This window comes from Vidua chalybeata, chromosome Z (genome assembly GCF_026979565.1).
Source record: "Vidua chalybeata isolate OUT-0048 chromosome Z, bVidCha1 merged haplotype, whole genome shotgun sequence".
In the NCBI taxonomy this organism is placed as follows: domain Eukaryota; kingdom Metazoa; phylum Chordata; class Aves; order Passeriformes; family Viduidae; genus Vidua; species Vidua chalybeata.
The window spans coordinates 23,944,465-23,968,238 of NC_071570.1; the positions used below are offsets into that span (position 1 = coordinate 23,944,465).

The 23,774-nt window shown below is 39.4% G+C and overlaps 1 protein-coding gene across 1 annotated transcript in view; it reads left to right on the forward strand.

The window, feature by feature from the left end:
• The window catches only part of LOC128782244 (uncharacterized), a 36,397-nt gene that overhangs the window by 4,751 nt on the left and 7,872 nt on the right, over positions 1-23,774 (forward strand). Inside the window, exons 3-5 of the mRNA XM_053932490.1 lie at positions 8,434-8,510; positions 9,945-10,031; positions 17,107-17,206. Of these exons, the coding sequence (XP_053788465.1) occupies positions 8,434-8,510; positions 9,945-10,031; positions 17,107-17,158 (216 nt within the window). The 3' untranslated portion in view covers positions 17,159-17,206. The remainder of the gene's footprint in view (positions 1-8,433; positions 8,511-9,944; positions 10,032-17,106; positions 17,207-23,774) is intronic.

Genomic DNA, 23,774 nt, shown 5'->3' on the forward strand with positions numbered 1-23,774 from the left:
AGCCTGGTATGATTGACAGTGAAGTCAATTGGAGCTGGTTCAAGCTTTTCCTTCTCTTGTGGAAAAGTTAATTACTATTTAATTTAAAAGTAAAACTTATGTTCAAATACAACTTTTATGAATGTGCTTCTACTCATACCTGTTTCCCCTTAGCCTTTTTTTTTCTGGAGACATGCTCATCTATCTGCATTCACAGGTTTAAAAGATAGAGCCTGTTAGCCTGTTTCAAAGTAGCTTCATTTGCTCTAAACTTTCAAGGTGTTTTTGTGAGTGTGATGTTGAAAAGACAATATTCAAGTGAGATCTTTTCAAGGCTAAATAGAGGTTAATAGCTATCTTCTTGGTCAAAAGATCCTTTCTGAATACATTCCAGAATAAAGCTGGTGTGTGAGGAAGGTGAGCTGGCTTGCAGAGATAATGCATTAGTGTTCCTATTTATTTTTGTAGTCTCTAAAGTTCCAGAGTTTGGGTTTATGTCATATTTACAGGAGAGGAGAAGTACACTGTGTTATTCCTTTCTTCCTTTGTTCTTTTCAGGCTGCCATTGTACTTCCCAAGCAAATAGTCCCAGTTTTGTGTGTATGTTTTTACAAGAAAAATACTCGACACTTGATTTTTTTGAATTTTATCTTAATGGTCTCTGAGCCTCTGCAATTTCTCAACATCCATTTCAGTTCCAATCCTCTCTTCTGCGGTGCTCACCAAATCCCACTAGCTTTGTGTCAGCTGCAGATTTTGTAAACATACTCATTAGTGAAAAGAATTAAAAGACTTTTGAAGATAACCATGCCCAGAATGGAATTTTTTTGGTACTCTGAAGTGTCCTCAGTTATTAAGCATTCATTCCTGGGTGTTGACCTGCTGTCGTTCGAGCATCCCGTTATCTTTTTGTGTGCCTGTAGTAAGATGATTTGTTTTCTAGTTCTGGCTCTTCCTGACCTGTTACACAGCCTGCTGGATGTAGTCAAATATCTTTTGTCAGTGGAGCAAACCCAGAATTCTGAACTGAAGCCAGATCTCTTAGAGAATCTATTTTGCTGTTCTTCCTGTGGTTAATAGTGCTCCTATGGCAAATGTGAATTTACCCATCTTTAAACATCCTGTGAGTTTGCTTCTTAAGTACAAGAGGCAGGTAGAATCTATCATTATTAACTTACTCTGGTGTTCCTTTTTAGAATCATGCTAATTACAGGCAATGTCAGAATACATAAAGAAAATTACCATTGTAGAATTTTGAATGTACTAGATTGGGAAAAATAATTTCTTTGCGGTATGATTACAAAGACTATGGTGATTCAGTTTAATCCAAGTGAAAAACAAGTATGGAGGACAATGGATTTTTCTTCAAATAAGGCTCAAGTCAAGCCACTATTCAAAGAATGGCATATACTACATACATCTAATACATGTTCTAATTTGGAATATGCTGTTAGGCTAGAAAGGAAATCTGTCAAGGCAGTGAATATTGTGGGCCTTTGAAAAGCATGACTTGCCCTGAAAATTCTGTATGAACCACAGTTAAACACCAGGAAAATCTTATGACTGTTCTATTAGTAGAATTTCCCAAAATTTGTTTTTTTCTCTTCCACTTTTCTTTCCTACAATCAAATTTGAGTTATGTTCCTCTCTGTTTTACTCACAAGTGTTTATCTTTGCACTTTTCTCCTTCCTTCTTTACAGTTACCTATTTTTTTTCATTTGCTTTATTTTTCTTTCCAGATTTTTTTTTCCTTCATCAGTGCTATTTCTGCCAGCATTATGCACAGTGACTACAAGGTGGAATTACACTATGTAAAAAATACTCATTTTTATAAGCTACTGCTCACCATTTAAACAATGTTTGAGAACCAATTATCAGTGCTTTCTTTTCTCAAGCTACAGACTGGTTTTGCCCAGATGCAAGCATGTTTAAGACAGTGGAATCTAAGTAAAGCTAATTGGTGTTAACAAGTTATCTTTCATCCTCCCTAAAATGTGGTTTTTGTCATACTTAACTTCATCATATAAAAAGGGATATTCTTGTCCTGGCGACCAGGAAAAAAAATTAAATGGCACAGATAGAAAAGGAAACTGTAATTCTCATTCTCTGAAGAGAAAATTTAGATATATTTTTGTTTGTTTTCACAGTATTTTTCTAGGTCCTGTTTCATATGTGCTTAGTTTTCAGATTACAAGATTGTGAATCCACAAGCAAGTCACAGGTTATATTAATATTTTTTTTTTCTATTTCTTGAGCAGTAGAATATGTTTGCATCTTCTCAGTCATGGTATCTGTTTTCACATCATGCAATAACAACTGAACACAATTAGAACATACTGGTAAATTTTATAAATCAGTGCACCATATGAAGTAGCAGAATAATGTAAGATTCTCTCCTATCTAAACATGTAACATCCAAGACAAGTCCTGGAATGTCTCATTAGCCTTCTTATCTTAGAAATGTATTTTATCCAAAGTCAGCCTGGTGAATATGATGATAAGGGAAAACAACAGTAAAATGGAGAGGGAAACAGTCTATTAAGAGAGAATTGTTTCAGTATTTCGTTAAATATGTTCTCAGTGTGCAAGGGCAATTTTATTGTGTACTGTAACAACGTTTTCCCAGATGAATGACTGCTAACTGCTCAGTTACACAATTTGATTGGAAATACCAAAGGCAAGGAGCAGATCTGGGATGAGTAAATTTTTCTAGAGGCTATCAAACACCTGGATAAATTGGAGCCATCTCTGCTGCTACTTAGCTTACAGAGTAATGACAAGATAAAGCCTTAAGGGTGTTCTGTCTGTGGTCCCCTATGAGCTCATTGCTAACTGCTATAGGTAAGAAGGACTCTGGAGATACTTTTATTTTCTGTTTATACTTCTTACTAAATCAGGTGCATGAACATGAAATACAGCTACTCAAGATGGAAGGTATGCAATTTAAGAGTTTTGTGTTCAGCTGATCTTGTCAATATGCTCTTTCTAATTTAGTGTTCACACTCAGGTTAGGATATAAGAATAGTTTGCTTCTGTTTAGCTTTGAACAACTGATCTTGAAGCCAAAATTAATTGTTCATAAGGGGATGGTGTACAGGACAGGCCATTCAGTAATGCTAATGGAAGAAGTAGATGTCAGCTTTCTGCAACTGTTGTTTACATTGGTCACTGCTTCTAGCGATCTGCTTACACATCTATTCATATTACTTTTAACTCAGAAATTCAGATAAATCAGGTTGATTTTGACTGGTAAAGCAAATTGGATGTGCTGGACATGACCCAGAAATGTGCACTTACATCCCAGAAAGCCAAATGTGTACTGGACTGTATGCAAGGTAGTGTGGGCAGCAGGGAGAAGCCCTCCCCCTCTGCTCTGCTCTGTTGAGACCCCACCTGCAGTGCTGCATCAGCTTTGAAGTCCCAGCATAGCAAGGACGTGGACCTGTTGGAGTGAGTCCAGAGGAGGCCACCAAGCTGATAGAGGGATGGAGCACCTCTCCTGTTAGGAAAGGCTGAGAGGATTGAGTTTGTTCAGCCTAGAGAAGGGAAGGCTTTGAAGTGATGGCACTGCAGCCTTCCAGTACCTGAAGGAAGAGGTAGAAAGAAAGAGGTAGAAAGACTTTTAACAAGGACAGGTATAAGGGGGAATGGTTTCCAACTGAAAGACAGGAGGTTTAGATTAGATACTAGGAAGAAATTCTTTCTTGTGAGCGAAGTGAGGCATTAGAGCAGGCTGTCTCCATTAGCTGTCGATGTCCCTTTGCTGGAAGTGTTCAAGGCGAGTTTGGATGGGACTCGGAGCAACCTGGTCTAGTGAAAGGTGGTGCTGCCCATGGCAGGAGTTGGAATTAGATCATTTTTAACGCTCATTTCAACCCAAGCTATTCCATGATTCTTTGATACGAACCAACCCATTGCATTTTGGCAAAGTAATACTGCTTCAGGCTGTGTTTCTGACATGTTACAGGGAATTTCATTCTTCACAAGAAATGTGATAGGTGAAGGCAACTTTTAATCCAACAAAAAGGTGATTCCAGAAAAAATCATCCAGTCATAAACAGGATATCATACAAGAGATTAATAACTGTGACGAAATTGTAAGTTCGCATGGTCTAGAAATCTCAACGAGTTGTTCAGCCTCTTTACATGTTTCCTACTTTATTACGTATAAATTCTGCTACTTAGCTTGCAAGAATGTTGTGTTTATTGTTGCAGCAACTTTGTCTGCTGTCTGTCTGAGAGCTAGAGGCTGTTTGGCCTTTGCGATCTTGTTCAACTGTTAATGTTAAACTTAATGACAGTTAAAAAGCATTGTTTTAATACATGATGTTTTAATCTAGCTGTGTAACATACTTGAGTTAACTTGCAATCATGTTCTTGACAGCTCTGAGTAGGATAGTGATGATGATACTTAATGTCCAGTTTGTCTTGTGCAATAAAAGGTAAGCTAGCTGAGACAGCTAGGAGGTAGTTAGCCTCTGGCAAAGAAAGCTCTCAGAACAGCTGTAGCTATATACTGTCTTCATACCTTGGAAAAATCTTTATACTCTCAGAAACTTATGTATAAATGCAGAAAAAATGTCTGCCAGTAGATGAAAGTTTGAGGCTTAGCACAGACTATTCTAACCAGCTTTGCTAGAGACCTCCTATGAAAAATTACTAAACTCTTCAAGGTTCTACTAGGCTCAAATAGTGCTCCTCTCATTACAGCTCTGATAGAAATTTTAGTAGTTTGAAATAAAATATTTTAATGGAACACTACCCCTTGGGTAGGCTTCCTCTCCCTTATATCATAAAACATGTTCCTGGAATTGGTCTATTAGATTCTTAATTGTTCGTGGAGATTAAACTACCGGGTCTAGGTTTGATGGTGCTGTTCCAATTTAACCTGTGATAGCTGAGGTGTGGGTATGGCACTGCTTCTTAAGCCAAAACCATGCAGTGGTTTTTGCTGTGGGGCTTTGTGGTTGTCTAGGAATATGGAGACTGTCACTGCCAGCTTCACAAAGTCACCCTGTGCTTTCCATGAAGAGAAAATTTAGCCCATTGAAGAGACTTTACATCATGGGACACTCCATTGTCCTGGCTGCCAGAAGCAGAATGGTGTGTTAGTAATGTCTAACTGCTGCAACAGTTTGCTGCAATGCTTATGAGTCAGAGCTCTATATCCTTTGCCATGCACTCTTTAATACTCAGGTGGAATATAATGTATGTGTGAGACTGTTATCACAATCAAAACATTGTGTTCTTGCCCATCTGATTTTTTTTTTTATGATTTTTAGAAGCCTTTATCAGTCTGAAAGCCTCTAACTGTCTCAAATATAGATGTATCTAGCCTCATGGTTTTCAATTATTTTCCTAAAATAGAGAATAATCAGAATTATTTTTAATAAAAAACTGTTAGTAGGGCTATAACCATTATTTTTAATGCTTTTTGTAACTAAAGGAGCAGAATTGGATACTACTTTTGAACAGTATTAAAATAATTTGTTTCTGATAAGAAGATATTCAGAGGAGTTAGAAACCTGTTGACACAACTTATCAATGGTTTTCAAATATTTCTGTTATCAACTGTCACTAATTTTTTTTCCAACTTTCACTTCCTCTAGAGCATATAAAACACATGCAGTTAACCAGCCATTCTGAATTTCTGAAAATTTACAACTTCATGAAAATATCTGGGAGTTTCCTGCAAAATTAATGAGGGCTTTTTCCACTATAAGATTTGTATAGAATGACATACTCAGAGCAATAACAAAATAGAGCAAAACAACTGTCAGGTTAATCCCTGCAGCAGAGAGTTGGAATCTGACAAAAAGTTGTCATCACTTGTTACCTATCACTTGTTACCTATAGAGGTGTTATAAAGTGTCTTAAATGACATAAGAGTACTTGAAGAATATTAATATTAGACAATCAGGAGAAGGATTCAACTAAATTTTAACATACTAGTATCTGAAAGAAATTAGATAAATTGAATTACCTCAGAGTTAATTTGTTCAGGATAGAAGATGAAAGTATCAAGGAAAATAAGCCGTCATGCAACTGTGGATTTGTACTGGAGAGGTGTTTGTCTAATAGGGGTTTAACTCTAACGCACTTGCTAATTTCAGTAAATGTAAAGGGATGCATTCAAATGGGTCATCTCTGACTAGAAGCTTTGAAAAGCAGAATGCTTCCATTCCAGGGAGGCGAATAAGCTAGGTGAAAATACAGGCCTTAGTTACAAAGGGCTTGATATTAATACTCTGGGTGATTAAATTAGGTTGATACGTCATTGTTATTATATTGTCCATAGTGCTTATAATTTTGTCCATTGTTTCCTGTATTATTTATTGGCCCATTGTATTCTTATTTAGCAGGGCAAATTGATTTTTTTAAGTGTGTCATGGGTAGAATCCTCTGCCTCACTATTGCCCTCATGCATTCTAATATGTACTAACAATAACATTAAGGACAATAGCTGTGCACCTTTTGCCCCTGACTGCCATCTGCCTTTTCACCAGGCCCACTATTGTAAACAAATTTTCAAGCAAAGCAGGCTGTCAGTGTGGTATGCCTGGGTATAAGTGTATGTTGGCATTTAGGTTCACGAGTGTTAGTATGTGTGGTGTACAGACTGGTAAGCAGCACAGATGCATTATTGTATTAAACTTTCTCAGGAGTCTTTCAAAAAACACAGAGAACCTGAATTCTGCTGGTGAACTACTGAACCTCTTCTAAGAGTGGATGCATTAGATGCAGTAAGAATAATTAACAAGGAAGAAAACAAATTTGTGAGTGGATAGATGCAAGCAGACTGAGAAGAGTAGTAAGACAACCATGTCCCCACTGACCAAATAAAGTGACATTTAAAAGTTAACTGGAAACCATTACTGGAGTGCTGTGTAAGGAAACCCCAGGGACAAGGAAAAAATTTAATCAGTTACAAAAAGTAAGCTATCATACAGCTAGATGTAAGGGATATAATGACAAAATAACCTCCAAGCTAGCAGCAGTTTAGTTGGAGATGCAGTTGTGTAAGGACTGAAACAGGTATAGAACACATGGAAATCTCTTGCAAAGAGATTTCATTGTGAGATTTCACTGCAAAGCATTCATTGTCTTGCATCACTGTAAACAAGCCAAGCTATTTTTTTGGTCATTAGAAAATTATTAGGGGCATTATTGTTAATTAATTAATTGGCATTTATTATCATAAATTGTCTTTTTTGTGAAAGGTGATAATGGTTCTTGCAACAGGAAAATTGTTTTGAAGTAATGAGAGTTAATCTCATCCCTCTTGCATCAATTCTTCCCACTTTACTCCCACTATAGTCAGCTGTTGCCGTACCTGTTCTAGAGGACTTGCAAAAGACTAAGCTTTCTACTTCTGCCATGACAACCAGGAGAAGAAAAAAAACTAGGTACTTTCGTTAATCCTGTTTGCTTCTGCTGCCTTGCATCCCTCCAACTCTTTCCTGAGAAGCCAACGTTATGCAAGTAGGAAGTAAAACTGACTCTTCAGGTTGCATAGGTTGCTGAAACAACTGATTATTTCTGTCTTATCCCAAATAAATCAGGTAGTCTGCTCTTCTGAGTTGCTTCCTACTTTGCCTGGGCCAAAAGCGATTTTTTTTTTCACTTGTAAGACTGAACAGGCTGCATTTTAGATCCTAGGAAAGAGCTATGATCAGAGTAATCTAAATAAAGATTGCACAGGCATGTCTGTTTCTGGAGCCACTGCACAGAGGGAGGACTTTCCAGAAGAACCCCTGAGAGCAAAGGTGTGGCACAAATCCTTGCACAAGGCAGATTCAAACTGGAAGGTTAACCCTACATACACTAGCAGCATGCTAAATTCAGAAACCATCCCAAAAGTTAAATAGAAATTGTCCACTTAGAAACTGATTAGTTCGTTGGGCAGACGTCTAGCTAGTCTCATTGCCTGGGGAATTGACCTGCAAAACCTGTGTTTGTCACAGCATAGAATTTCTAAATAAAGGAGTTGGACCACATGCATGAGTAAGGGCAATAGCAGCAAGTAGTCATTCCAGCCCAGCTATCAAAAACTTGTAGACTATTGAAGAATAACCCAAATACACTGGGTTACACTGCTACCTCCACAGAAAATAACACTGATAGGATGTGAAACTCTATTACTCTCGCAAATCTAGAGATGCGGCTCCATTATCAGCATCATTGATTGCTATTCCTTGCTTCCTGTATATCACCCATTAAACACACAAAATTTTGGCCGCTTTGAAGAATGAGGGATCCCTCCAAAAATATTGCTCCTTCTACATACCCACTCTCTTTCCTATATCTATTTCCTGTGGGTTAGAGTGGATGAGTTTTTTATTTTTGGGTTTTGTGGGGGTTTTGTCCATGTTTTTGTTTGTTTGTTTATTTGGTTTTTGTAAATCTGCCTTTAAATATACATGAAATCTGATCACTTGCATCTGTGTTTCTAGCTGGAATGCACGGTCTGCCTAGAAGAAAAATGGCTTTTTTCCTACATGAGAGAGGAGCTGAGGAAGCACAAGAGAAGGTAAGACAAAAGTCATAATGGGAATAAGAAACAAACCAAGTTAAACTAAATTATGGGAAAATATTTAGGCCAAGGAATGTAAAATGGAGGTTCCTGGCAGTTAGTAGGAATATTTGACTGGGCCAGTTCTTTTGCCTCCTCATGGCTGTGGCTGGTGTAGGTTTTTCAGGTAGCTCACATATAACTTTAAAACTAACTTCAGTGCTTTGTTTCATCAGATAGCATACTTGGAACACCCTGTATAAGCAACTTCACACAGAAGCAATTATGATTGTAGTTGCTTAGAGGATGATCTTAGGGATAAAGAAAACTTAGCAGAGATTGTAAACAAGTAACATTTTTATCATGCCACTGTGGCTCATGTACACTATTATTTTTTGTTATGGTTAAAGGAGTGTTATAACAATTTAAAAAACAAAAGCGTTAATGCAGCTGCAGTTGTGGAGAGGCTGAATGGAGGGTTAAGGCAATCCACCTCAGAGATCTCAAATTTCAGTCATTATGAAAGTGCTTTTTTCCAGGCATAGCTTATTCATTTCAAGGATTATGTGTTGTGTAATTTTACTCAAAAAACAGCCTGGCTATTAGTAGACGCTGGTGGGTAGAAAATTTATTGTTAAAAGGACTGTGATTCTGATAGTTACCACAAGCCGTGCAACAGACTATACAACCTGCACACCAGTTTAGGAGTGAAGGTCTGCAGTTATATTGAAGATTTTATTTAATGGCCAGGCTTTACTAGAGGCCCTCTGGAAAATCAGAGCATTGGTATTGGCAGAGGTGTTAGTGCAGATGGGACTTAAAAGGTCATAGATTGAAACTTTCCTACTTTGTTTCTGAAAGTACACATGTGATCTAGGTTTGTCCCTCTTTGGAAATTCTTTTATTTTTAATTCAGGTAACAGCAAGTGATTTGCTGCCAAAACATTATGGAGCTATGATGCACATAGCTACCATATTTTCTTGTCCTGACAAATACTACTTTCACTGGGTTTTTTGTACCTTGGCATAAAGAAAGCGGCATTTAATTGCATTGGAGTAGACTGTATTGATATTCCTGTTCAGATCCCTTACACTGGCCTTCTTTTTATGTACTCCTGGCATATGGAGCCACATTAACACGTGATGGTAGAATTTCTAGCTAAGCATGCCATGATGGTGCATTTTCTCCCTCCACTGTTTCTTTATGTCTGCAATTACACTGTGGAGAATAACATTCTTGTGCTGAAAATGTAATTTGGCCAAACATGTAAATTCTTGCAAGTTAGATAATCCCCACTTTTGAAAGCACAAAGACAGCATGCAATTTCCCTAAAAAGAGAGAACAAATTAGTGGCAGATATATGGACAGCACATAAAGGTCAACACTTTATCCAATGATCTAGGTGGCAGAAATGTTGAATCTGTGTTGATACAGTGAATTTCCTCTTTCAGCTTGATAATTTGCATCAATTATGGGAAGAAGAGGGATATTTTGAAGGCATTCTGTAAAATAACCATGGTCAACAAGAATTTCGACAGGTAGGTTTAAATACTTGTAATTTTAAATTTGAGTTCTCTTTAGAAAACAAGCCATCCAAGAAAAGATAGTGAAAATAAGTAGTGACTTATCTTACACTTGTAATGATTTGCTGAGTAACTTCCCGAGGTGGAAGTGTTTGTAGAAGATGTACTTCGATTTCAAATACAAGCAGGGTTTGTAAACATATTCAAATCACCGTGCACATGGCAGCTTTGTTTGCTCTTAGAACCTATGCTAGATTGGTTATATCTTAGAAATCCTATGCAAAAGTTACATTATTGTGCAATTAATATCTTCAGAGATTTGCTAAAATACTTTGCGGTTTTCTTTCTAATACCATAGAAGTTCTGCTATCCATCCAATCATAGATTTTTGCATTACAAAGTTATTTTGGTGCCATCTTCAAAAAGCACATTACAAGTGTGCTTCAGTATTGGGCCTTGCTGGCTTGCCTGCTACCTGGTTGCTGGTTGGGTGTCTGTGATTGTTCAGTTCCAAAAGAGCCATTTTGTGGTTGTGGGGTTTGGGTTTTTTTTTTTTTTTTTCCAATATGATTCACAATCCACTTTCTTCAAGATCCACCACCCACAACTACTTTTCGGCCAAATTTAAGACTGAAAAGAGAGGATTCAGTAGGGCCTGAGACACTTCTGTTGTGTGCCAACAAGTTGTTCGTTTGCTGATTAGCCACCTGCTTTTGATCTGGATTATATCCAGACCTGCTCCAGCTGGCCAGGGAATGGGAATTTCAGCTGTAGTCAAGGATACCTGCAAAGCACTGAGAGCTGCAGCAAAGCATCTCTGAAGAGAAGCACAGGGAAAGGCAAATTAAAGGGAAGGCAAGGGAAAAATAGAGGCAAGGAGCCAATTTCTGATCTCAGCATCACTGATGTCACCAAAACAGATTTGGTCCACAGAGTGCTGAGGAAATGAGAATAGAAACAGGTCAGAGGGAAAGGTGACAGACTAGCACAGGTGACAGCAAGGAGAAAATTAATCATGTCTCAACTGTAATCTTAATGGCTACTCTGCTTTAACACTTGAAATGTCTCTTACTCATCCAAGAGCATAAAATTAATAAAATATTTCCTACAGTCTGCTTATATTTCATAGCAGCTCCAGACAGGAATTTTTACTAGTGGTGCTCTCATCTGTAGATCCATTTGAAAAGCAACATGCTTTTCAGATCTAATGAAGAGGAAAAGGTTTAAATCTCATGTTTCAAGTGAAGTCCTATAGTAAGATACTTAAGATCTTCTTTCTTGTAGTGTTCAACACATTTCCAAGGTTGCTTAATTTGCCGGTGAATACAACAAGTTTCAACTATGCTTTAGAACGTGTTATTGCAGAAAATTGCAACAAACACACAAAAATTATCTTCCTGAAATAACTTTCTTTTGAAAATGGTCATGAAACTCTATTGGTGAATCAAAAAAAGATGAAAAAAGATGTTAAGTGTTCTGTGAGGATTTTTTAGTTTTTTTCACTAGACTATTCGTTCTGAAAGTAGTTTTTCTTCTTCTAAAATGAGGAACAGAAAATATGCATGAACAATCCCTCACCTGCTTTCAAGTATTTGTCAATCTAAAAAAGTTGTGTTTAATTATTTGTTTACAATGAGTCCATTCTAATTTTTTTTCATTTTTTGAACATTTGTCCCTGGAAAGTTGTTGGGTTTTTTTTCCACGTGTTTTGGTTTGGTTTTTGGATTTTTTTGGTGGATTGATCAACAGTCACAAAACAAAGGCAAATAGTCAATTTCATGTGTCTAGGTACCACAAGTGTTAATATAATTCAGCATGATAATATACATTGCAGTTATTGACTTTCACTAAAGAGAAATAAGGCTTTGGAATTCTTTGTCCACTTGAATAGCAGTTATGATTTTTGGAAGTGTTTGAGAAGTCCCACTGAACTGAGGGAAAGGAAGCAATGTCTCATATTCCTATTTGTAAATACTTGGAGGCCTGATCTAGCAATAAATTGTGCTATGTTAGTTTTCTGACTGTTGCTTTGGAAAGAACAAGTGTTTTTTGCTGAAGTTATTTTTTTGTAAGTGTGAATTTCTTAGCGATGGTCTTTGACTTGAAGCTGACAAACATTATCAAGTCTGAAAAATCGCCTCTCTCAAAAAAGAAAGCAAAGAAAATCCTCCTTTTGGTTAGTTACAGTCTAAGAGATACTGTATATTAAAACACAGACATATCCCTGCCCCTAGAAACACATCTAGAGATCATGTCATCTGAGATCAACAGTTTACATTAATAAGATATTTGAAATTCTCATTTCCCGATATTTCTGGTGCAGGTTGATTTCTTTTGTTGTATATTACCCCAGCCATGAAAATTTGCAAGTGGAAGCAGTCTTACAGCCTCAGACAAGCCCCTGTTGAACAGCTGCTCACACAGGACTCTCCTTGTACTTCAGCAGCTTTGCCTGCAGAATTCAACTCATCGTGTTTACAGATTTCCAGCTTGAAACCTAAATAGAGCAGGTGTGTGATTAGCTAATTAACACAGCCAGCTGAGCTTTTTAAAAATTAATTTAAGTATAAAATATATTACATACAGATACCAGTTTTAATACTTCTGGATGAGGTCATCCCTCCTAATTTGGAAGATGCTTCAGTAGGAATAGATACCTATTAAGTGAGTCAACAGGATTGTATGATACTCTAATGAAAGTCAAATCATGTTATTCAGAAAATATTTATGTTTAAGATTAGGAAATATCTGTAGGTTTTTGCAACTCAGTTCCAAAGTTGAAGAAATTTCAGAATGTAAGATGTCTTGCTGTAGTAAGTTTATAAAATACCTTAGTACTATAATTTTGGAAAAATAAGTATAATTTGTTTTTCATTTTTGTTATTTCTGCATTTCTTGCAGAAATAAATTTTGTTTCCCTTAGCAGCAGCTGGAGCTGAGTTGTACTCCATATCTTCCTAGTAAAATTGGTCTAGGTACAATCATTAGGGACAGAAATTTGCATTAAGCTGCTAGTATAAACTTCAATATGCTATAAATGCAGCCAGTGCACTTTTTACCATGGCAGCTTCTTTATTGGTCCACTGGAAAATGTTCTCCCTACAGTGATCCTCCTTGTAAGAGTGATCTGCTCTTTGTTGTATGCTTACTAGGAAATGTGAGTGAATCCCAGGATGTGATTGTAAAGGTTTCTTCCCATCAAGCTTGACTGGCTTTTCTTTATCATGTCTTAAATACAAAGTCTGCCCTTGCAAAGATAACCTTCTCCATTTGGCTGGGAGAAGGAATCACGAGATGATCATGTGCAGCACACCTCCATGCTTCTCTCTCAGAAGTTCTTCCTCTCCTATCTGGCAGCTGCTAGATTGGAGGCGAACCCTGTCCTGCACTGTGTTGGTCCAAACCAGATTCCACTTCAGCTTTTCTAAATAAAAATAATCATCTTTCAAAGTTGAGGCTGCAGTAAATTGCCAAAATTTGTTAACACAAAGCATGCTTGTGGAGATGTGTATTGATAACACAGGACCGTAATTCTCAAAAGGTCTGATTTTGGGCAAGTTCTTTTATTAACATCCCTGTTATATGCCGCTCATGGACAAGATCCCCCTGATGCATGAATTGCAGCCAGGAATAATGAGGACACATTAGGAACTCTTAGGAAATGAGATGACACTTCAACATGGCCATTACTAGAGCTGAGGACTGATATCATAGTGGTGGGGTCACTCTAATCTCTTGTGGAATGATTTATCGCACATTACAGAATACATGCAGAAAAGTTCCTTGAATCATATGTAGTAAAAAGATCCTGAAATCCCTAATAAAAATGTTTCTCTGAATTCTGCAGTGCAGACTATCAGATGAATGTGAAGGATATGTATCAGGAACACATAAAAAATCTGGTTTTGTCTAAGGATAAAAGTGTATTTGACCTCTTAGAAAAAATGGAATTTAGCACAATCTAACAAATATTTTCTGTTGGCAATGCCTGCTCTTCCCTAAAAGAATAGTCTAGTTGTTCATAGGATTTTTCTTTCATTTGTTGCTTGTACAGTCTCACAGTTTTTCCAAGAATAAGAGTAAAGAAATTGATACTTCAGCCTTATCTTTCTAGCTCATAGAAGTGACAGAGAAGACAAGATCCTCTTTCTAAGCAAGAATATTCAATTTTCTAGCTTATAGACCACAGGTAATGCATGTGAAGTTGCTTGGGAAAGCTCTCATGATTTGTTGGGAAAGTTATAGAAGAGCTGCTTCATTCTTATTCTTTCTTAAATCAGGTTAATGTAAAAAGCAGCCCCTATATATCTTGAATCAAGGCACAGTATTCTTTAAGTTACCTAGATGCTTTATAATCTCATGTAACATGATTTAGAAATTTATATCAGTTTTGATATGGTGTCAATAACAATATTAGCACAAAAGAATAAATTTTAAGTGTTTTTTATTCTATCCTGCATTTTCAAATTATTTGACTCTTCGATAGTTTTTCAATCCAGTCACTTAGGCATTCCTGTAACTTCCTGTAGTTCAGAGATTCCTAGATAATATGCTGCAAATATTGAGAATAGTTTGAGGTCAAAAGAAATGCCAAAATCTGTTTTAATCTTCACCGTTGTTTGAAATAAGAAAAACAGCAAGGCATGCTTTAAATGCAAGCTGAAAGTCAAAGATGCATCTGAAATGCAGGAAGTGCTTGTATAGCTTTTTGAACCCTCCAGGAACAGGATTTATATAATAAATGTGTATAGCTTATCTATAAGTCCTTTTGTATTCTGGCTTCTTCACCTTACAACAGGTTTGATTGCAGGCAGAAGTTATTCCTTCAGTGTTTTGGTGATCCTGTCTACTCTGAGTGTCACTGAAGTGGTGGAAAGTGGTGTATTGCTGCTTTCCTACAATGACCTGCAAGTAGCTCTTTAATGTAAATACCTATACTGCTTCACAGTTGGTGCAAGTGGGTTTGCCCATAACAGGTTCGTATTTTGTCCAGAAACTGTAATTCCATTGTTTTTTACAAAAGATGGATTTTCACTCCTATAAAAATGTAGCCTGTAAAAAGACTGGCTATGTGTTTGTTATGTGTTTCTCAAAGCTTTTTAGAAAGCTTTTAGAACAAGGATGTTTTTAGAGAATAATATTTTTTCAATTTTCAGGTATAACTACACCTTCAGATATAATTAGAATGTGATAGGCTGGTTTCCCCTAATTTCAATAATTTCTTAACGTTTTTGCTGTAACATTTTCCTAGGCATTGTGACGGAAGGGGAGAACTTAACACTCTTAATATCTTTTGATCATCTGTGTCATTTAGGTTGTTCTGATGCATCTGCTATTGCAAAGGAAAGGAAGCTTTCATAGCTGGGGCATGCTTTTTTTTTCTGGTTACTTTCTGACTGGAAATGTAACCTAGTATTGCAGCAAGGAACACTGATTTGCACAAGGCTTTGGGTATTAATGACATTAAGCACCATCTGAGTACAAGTTGTTCAGAAGAAGTCTATGAAAAAAAGACAACAAAATAATTTTATGAGACTTCCACTCCCACAGTTTCAACTACCAGAAGTATTCCTCTGTGGGTTAGTTTATTTTCTGAAAAATTCATGGACTTCACTTTAACAATCTCAGGTCTAAAAATTAGGATGAAAACTAAGCAAAAATCCTTACAATTCTTAACATCTGACAAGATATTATAAAATGAGCACTTTATGTCCTAGTTGGTAGCATCAGTACTCTTACAGTAAAGAATTTCTTCCTAATAGCTAATGTAAACATGCCCTCTTTCAGTTTAAAATGATTGCCCCTTGTCCTGTCACTATCTGCCCATACAAAAAGTCTCTCTCCCTCTTTTTTATAAACCCCCTTAAGGTACTGGAAGACTACAATGAGGTCTCCCCAGAGCCTTTTCTCCAGGATGAACAAGTCCAGGTCTTTCAGCTTGTCTTCACAGAAGAAGTGCTTCAGCTGTGTGATCATCTTCGTAGCTCTCCTCTGAATCTGCTCCAACAGTAACGTGTCTTTTCTGAGCTCATGCAGCACTCTAGGTGGACTCTCACTAGGGCAGAGTAGAGGGGGAGAATCCCCTCCCTCTCCCTGCTGGCCACTCCCTTATGGTGCAGCCCAGGACAGGATTGTCTTCTGGGCTGTGAGCACACACTGCTGGGTCACATCCACGTTTTGCCCAGGAAAGCCCCCAGGCCCTTCTCCACAGGGCTGCTCTCAATGAGTTCTTCCCCCAGTCTGTACTCATATCTAGGACTGCCCTGGCCCAGGGGCAGCACTTTACACTTGCATTTGTTGAACCACATGAGATTCCCATGGACCCACTTCTCAAACTTGTCCAGGTCCCTCTGGAGAGGATCCTGCCTTTTGAGTGTCTCAGCTTTGTGACATCTGTAAACCTGCTGAGGGTGCACTTGATGTCACTGTTGATGTCATTGATAAAGAGCACCAGACCCCAGACCTCTGTCTGCCCTGAGAAACACCACTCTTCACCGGCCTCCACCTGGATGGCTCACAAGAGCCATTGACCACAACTCTCTGGCTGTGTCCATCCAGCCAATTCCTTATTCACTGATTAATACATTCATCAAAGCCATGTCTTCCCAGTTTGGAGGTAATGATGTCATTAGGGACTATAAAGGCCTTACAGAAGGAGACAGGAGACATCTGTTGATCTTCCCTTGTCAATCATTGCTGTCACTGGACTGTTGAAGACCACCAGATTAATCAGGCATGATTTGCTATCAGTAAAATTTGCTAGCTGCCTCAGATCACCTCCTTGTCTTTTCTCTTCCTCAGTGTATCTACAAGGAAGATTTACTCCATAATATTCCCAAACGTGTAAGTGAGGCTCACTGGTTCATAGTTCCACAGATCTTCCTTTCTTCCATTTTTTAAAATGGGAATGATGTTTCCCATTTTCCAGTTGCTTCACCTATCTGCCAGGACATTTCAAATGTGGTGGAGAATGGCTTGGCAATATCAGACACTTTCCTCAGGACTGGAAGTGCATCTCATAAGATTCCATAGACATGTGGCTGTTCAGCTTCACCAAGTAATTCTAGACCTGTTCTTTCTTTGCTTATAGGGGGAAGGACTTTCATCCTTCAACACCCACCCAGGTTGGACAAGGGACTTGAGAGAAGTGGGAAGCCTGACTGCCAATGAAGACTGAGGCAAAGAACTTGGTGAGTAACTTAGCCTTCCAGTTACCACCAGTTCACCCTTCTCACTTACCAGTGTGGATACACTCTACTTGGCCTTTCTTTTCTGACCCATGGTTTTATAAAATCCCTTCTTGTTGTTCTTCACATCTCTTGCTAAGTCCTGTTCCAGCTTTGCCTTGACTTTCCTAATGCCATCCCTACACATCCAAATTATATTGCAGTAGTCTCCATGGGTTACCTGTCCCTGCTTCCACAGGCTGTACTTCTTTCTAACTCCTCAGTTTGATGAGCAGATACTCACTCAGCAATGCCAGTTTCCAGCCTGCCTTCCATGATTTCCTACACGTTGGGATAAAGATCCCTTGTGCTTTAAGAGAGCTCTTACCAGCCCTTCTATTTTTAAGAAAAGTTGCCTAGGTGCCATTCACCAATTTTTTTTCCAATGGCTGGAATTCCACTCTTGCAAAGTTCAGGTCTTGATTTTGCTCCTTGCCAGGCCCAAACTCTGTGAGATCATGAACTCAACCAGGGTGGTTGTTACAGCTGAGGCTGCCTCTGGTCTTAACTGCTTTGATGTGCTCATCCATTGAATTGGTGAGTACCAGATACAGTAATGTCTCACCTCTGGTTAGTTTGTCTAATACCTGCACCAGGAAGTTGTCCCCCACACTTTCCAGGAGTCTCCTGGATTGCTTGCTGTATTGATTTCCCAGCAGATGACCAGGTGGTTGGAGTCCTTATCAGGATGAGAGCTTGTGAGCATGATGCTTCCTGTATCTGAAGCAAAATGCCTTGTTGACCAGCTCCCTCTCATCAGGCAACCTATAGCAGACCCCTGTCACCAGGTGTCCTTTTCTTAATCCTGTCCTTGATTTTCACCTACAGAGTCTCAGTCTGTTTATGGCTGTTTATCAGAGGCATTTCTTCACAATCTAACTCTTCCTTAACATTGAGCACAACACCTCCACCCCTCCTTCCCAGCCTGTCTCTTCTGAAAGGCTTGTGGCCCTCAACTGCAGTGCTCCAGTCATGTAACTCATGTCCAATGTTTCTGTGATAGCAATTAGGTCATAGTTTTCTAATTGCACCATGGTTTCCAACTCCTCTGGCTTATTACCCGTGCAGCGTGAATTGGTGTAGAGGCACTTCAGCTGGGCTATCCACCTCTTCATCTCCTGAGAAGAGCCCTCTCTAATTCTTTTGGGATGATTTACAGGTATTTCCCTGGTGTTCCCTAAAGTGCTGTTGTTCCTGTTTTTTTTCCGATAAGCCAGTAAAGCATCCTCTTTCTCTGCTAAATGTAGTTCAAAGCTCTTCTAGTATGTCTTGCCAGCTTGTTCCCCAGAGTAAGTGTCTGAATGCTTCAGTACTTAGGTTTGCTTAAGCACAGGACAGAGATGTAGCAGCATTTATAAAATGTATTCCTAAATCTGCAGAGCCCTGAAGGCCAGAGTGTGAAAAACCATCTGGAAATTAAAGAAAGGAAGGAATATTGTGCTGAGTCTAATAAGGTCCGTTCTTTTTTTTTTTTTTGAGAAAACTGTTGAGTGCGTTACCATGTGCTCAACAACAAACAATGCCTAAATAAGCAAGTAAGGCCAGCTTCTTAATAATGATAATCAAGGTCAGCATTTTTAAAAGTGCAAACTACTAATTACAGAAATATAGGGCCTAATCTTACAGTCTTTCCCACAGAGAGAATTTTCTTGGCTACACTAACAGTGCTCACCAGAGTAAATATTGGAATCATAGAATGGTTTGTCATAGAATCATAGAAGGGACCTTAAAGATCCTTCCATACCAGACTCATTGCCATGGATGGGGACACCTTCCACTAGACCAGGTTGCTTGGAGCTCCATCCAAACTGGTCTTGAACACTTCCAGGGACAGGACATCTACAGCTTCTCTGGGCATCCTGTTTCTGTTTCCTCCTAGGACAGACTTTCTTTCTAATATCTTACTTAAATCTACTCTCTTTCAGTTGGAAGCCATTCCCCCTTGTCCTGCCACTAGAAACCCTTGTAATAAGTCCCTCTCCAGCTTTCTTCTAGGCCTCCCTTACACACTGGAAGACTGCTTTAAAGTCTCCCCAGAGCCTTCTCTTCTCCAGGCTGAGTAAGTCCAGCTCTCTCAGCATGTCCTCATAGGAGCGGTGTTCCATCTTTCTGATCATATTTGTGGCCTTCCTCTGGACCTGCTTCAACAGGTCCTTGTTCTTCTTATGTTGGAGCTCTAGTTACATTATTTATAATGTTTCCATATGTGATCCATTCATAGATGCAGACAAAAAATATCTCATTTTACCTTCTTCAGTGATGAGGGATATACTTGGGCTTAAAAGCATAATTTCTTTAAATGCTCTTGGAGCAGATTCCTCAGGTGCTCCCAATTTTGTTGATTGTTTAAGGTTTCCCTTCTACAGAGTGATTTAAATTGAGCTGGCAAACTGAGGAAATGAAAACAGGCAGACTTTCATCTTATTTTCATTGTTTACGACAGATTGGGTGGTGCCTGGAGGAAGGTGCATGTATAAACAAGCTCTAAGGTAAATTATTGGCAAGTCTGCAAATGCTGAAAATTGAGCATGCATCATGCTGAAATGATGCTTTCTCAACAGAGAAAAACAATCTTTGTAGATATTTGTCTCAGAGATGTTTCACAAGATGTCTAAGGCTTTTGGAAGAAGTGATACAGATGCCAGACTTGTTAAACTTTCTCTAAAGATTAACCTGTACACACTGAAAATGAAATTAAATGTACTAACTAGTAAGTCCCTACTCTCAGTAGGGAAAATATGTTCATTAGTTTTGGCTAATTGAAATGTGATAGGTAAATTTAGATGAAACTCAGCCAGTTTTCCTTCCCTATAAGTTCTTCACTGATGTAACAATGTTTTCCACAGTCCTCAGATTTGCAAGAGGTTCTTTTTCTTGTAATGCTTAAAAGGAAGAATTTGTTTCAGCTACTGCTCAACTTTTTCTGTTGTGAACCTTCCTTTCAGAAAATATATCCAACTTCCTGCATCTCTCTGGTCATGGTACCTAGTATAATTCTGTGCTACACTCAGTTTTGTATGCTGAACGGGTGTTTTCTTAGCTTTTCCAAATACTTGAATAATTTTAATTTCATTCCATTGTAAATTTTCACTCACAGATTTGAGTAAATATGATATTAACTAGCATTTTCCCTTTCTCTATAATTTTTAGAAAATGAGCAAGTATTGCCCTTGTTTTGCAGGCTGGCAGTCAGGACAGAATTGTTAAGTCATCTAAGTTAATTGTTAAGTCATGGAAGAGTTTAGGCACCAAGAAACTAAGTGGAAGCGTGGAATCCATGGGGGCAACAGAACCTTAGCCACTGAGGTGGGTGGGCATTTATAGCAAAGTCAGGTACAGTAGGTTGCTCAGTGCTCTGTCTGTTTGGTTTGAATATCTCTAGGGACAGAGACTACCATCCTCTCTGGAAAACCTGTTCTTGTGTTTGGTCACCCTCACACTTTCTTTTTTTTCCTTATGGTTAAATTGAATGTCTTAGTTTGATTTGTGCTTACTGCCACCTCTTCATTCACTGGATATTACTGGGAAGAGTCTTACTCTATTTTCTTTATTCTCTTCTGTTGGGTGTTTATACACATTTACAAGATCCTCCTGAGACATCTCTTCTTCAGGTGGAACAGTTCCAGCTCTCTCAGCCTCTCTGTAAAAGGTGCTCCAGTCCACTGTGTTTGTGGTCTGTCACTGGACTCACTCCAGGATGTTCAGTGCAGCCCAGACCTGGGACCCAGCATGTGCGTGTGCATCACCAGTGCTGAGCAGGGAGAAAGGATCTCATTGCTTGGCTTACTGGCTGTGCTCTTCCTAAAGCAACCCAGGATACCACTGGCCTTTTTTACCTCAGGGGCACACATCTGGCTCATGGTCAGCTTGTTGTTTATTGAGAGCTCCAGCACATTTTCTGACAAGCTGCTCTCCAGCTGTTCAGCCCCTGTGTGTAGCCCCACTGTGTGGCGGTTTGCACATAGACCTATTCAAGTGTGTAGGCACCTGAGTTTTCATCATAAAGTAGTCTAGGTATGTATCCGTGTCTAGGCTGCAGCTGGCTTGACAGGTCTGAGGGCTGCTTTTCAGGTCATGCCTGAGCCTGCTTAGAGGTTCTTTGATAAGTTGCCCTGTGCCTACAGCTCCAAAGGGATCCAGTGCTGTGACTGTGTTTTTAGCATGTACCTGAATGTGTACTGCTGTCAGTGAATCATCCCAAAAGAGAGCAGCTGTAATCATTTGCCTTCTTAAATACTGCTGGCAGTCCAGCTAACATTTTTTTTTTTTCCCCTTTAATGCAACAGGACTTGCTCAGTAAACAAGGAACCAGATTTCTTGGTCTTCTGCAATTTCAGGAAATTCAAAATCACAGCTTCCAGAGAACCCAAGTTCAAATTAACTAATTTTCTCTTTGAGCAATGCATACATGCTGTTGATCATCCCTGGCATGATAGTACTTCTAAGAGCTCAGTTAGGCTGGATGCTTGTTTGTAGGCCTGCAGGAACAAGCTGTCTTTCCGGAGGTGCTCTGATACCATGGCAATTGTCACTTTACAAGCAGACAAGCAGGCAACCCAAGCCCCTGAGCCATCCCATTGCCCAGAGCTACTGAGGCTTTACTAGTTCCAGTAAAAAAATAGATGTTGCACTAAGCCTGATGTGATCAACTGCAACTCCATTGACTTCAAAGACATTTGTCCCACTATAACCCTCACTGGAATTTCAGTGACAGTGAAATAATTCCCATCAAGTACAAATTACTTAGAAGCTTTTGGATAGAACTTAACCATACAAGTTAAACCTATTTGTCATAGCTATCATCAATGAACTGAAAACAGGAAGGCAATCTAATTTTACTGTTTTATTCAGATGTAAAAGTTGGACATGGCTACACTACAGGTAAATTCCTAGAGAGGGTTTCCAATACAAACATGAATTGCTGTCCAGGGAAGCAGGACCAGGGTATATTAGAAAAATTAATTTCAAGGCATTTATATCTATTCATTGCAAAGCAATTTGTCTTGCAGCTACTACATCAAGAGAGATAGAGAGGCATTTGTCTTTGTTCTGAAAATGTAGCATAGCAGTGAAAAGCAAGGAGGATGCCAAAGGCCAGACTGAAAGGACTCATGGGTTTGCCAGATAGGTCAGAGTTAGGATTTTCTGCTAGTTACTGATCTGAAGCCTTTGTACTAGGTCTGACTGGGATGAACATCATTTTCACCATAACAACTCCTGTGGTGCTGATAACAGACCAGCATTTCAGATGCTGCTGAACAGCATTTGTGCAGCATAAAAGCATTTGCTGCTCACTCTTACCTCAGTGAATAGATTGGAGTGTGTGAGAGGCAGGGAGAGGACACAACTAGGCCTATGACCCAAACTGACCAAAGAGATTTTCCATGCCCTACAGTGTCATGCTCAGCAATAAAACAGAGGGAAGAGTGGAGTTAGGTAGGTGTCCTGGTTTGACAAGGAAGTGAGTTTTCTCAGGAAGTTGGGGTCAAACCAATCAGTGGTCAGATTTGGATATTGACATTTGGAGTGACCACTGGAGGCATTTGACATGCCTTTGAGAACACAGGGCGTTAAAAGCAGAGAACGCCCAGGGGAACTCTCTTTGGTTCTGGTCATCAGAAGAGTTCAGACCTCCCCTGCCCAGCCACAGGCTGGGTGGGCGAGGGGAAGCCATGTGGTCTGGGAGAGGTAGGCCAGGGTGTGAAGGGACTGGAACTGGGTCGGCCTCTGTGGACGGAAGGGTGGAGAGAAACTGAGATGTCTTTGTTCCGCCCCTCAGAGGGAGAAAGAGTGAGAGAGACAGAGACTGTGCCGGCAGTATGCTGGCAGAGGAGAAGGAGAAGGAGGGTGGGAAGGTGCCTAGTCATGGGAGTTCTGAGTGAGCCAAGATTTCAGCCATCCTGGGAGCCTGAGACTTTTAACCCCTTCTTGGACAGTGAAAGCTTTGTGGAACATTAATCCTCCTTGATCTGAAAGAGAAGAGTTATGGCCTGGGACCTGAGATGTTAGAAGAAGAAATCCTAGGTGGGAGGAGATGATGGAGTGGCTTTTGGCTGGACTTTTCTTGTATAGCCATAGACTGAACCAATCTCTTCTGCAACACAGAGACTACATTTTTTAGGGGGAATGCAATGGTTTGAGCCAAGAGAGTGGCCTGCTTCAGTGAGTAATTGCATGTGCAGGAATGGGTGAGAGTAACTTGCTGCAGTGACATCAAGAGAGTGACAGGAGTGGAGTGAACATAGAAAGATGAGGAAGGTGTGGTGGTGCCCTCTGTCTTCAGGGAAGATCTCTGTTCTTAAGACCCTCGGCCCCAGGGGAGGAGAAAATGGGGGGGAGTGTTGTCCCAAGATGAGAAACTGTTGTTCTTTGGTCCTTGGCAAAGCATCCTTAAAAGGAGCCCTATGTGCAGTCTTGGTCCATGCACGGTGGTGAGAGCACAGTACATGGAAGGAGGGTGTCACACTGGCAGATTTTCTCCGGGCAGTGCCATGTGTGACAGGGAAACACAAGATGTCACAACTGTGTTTCC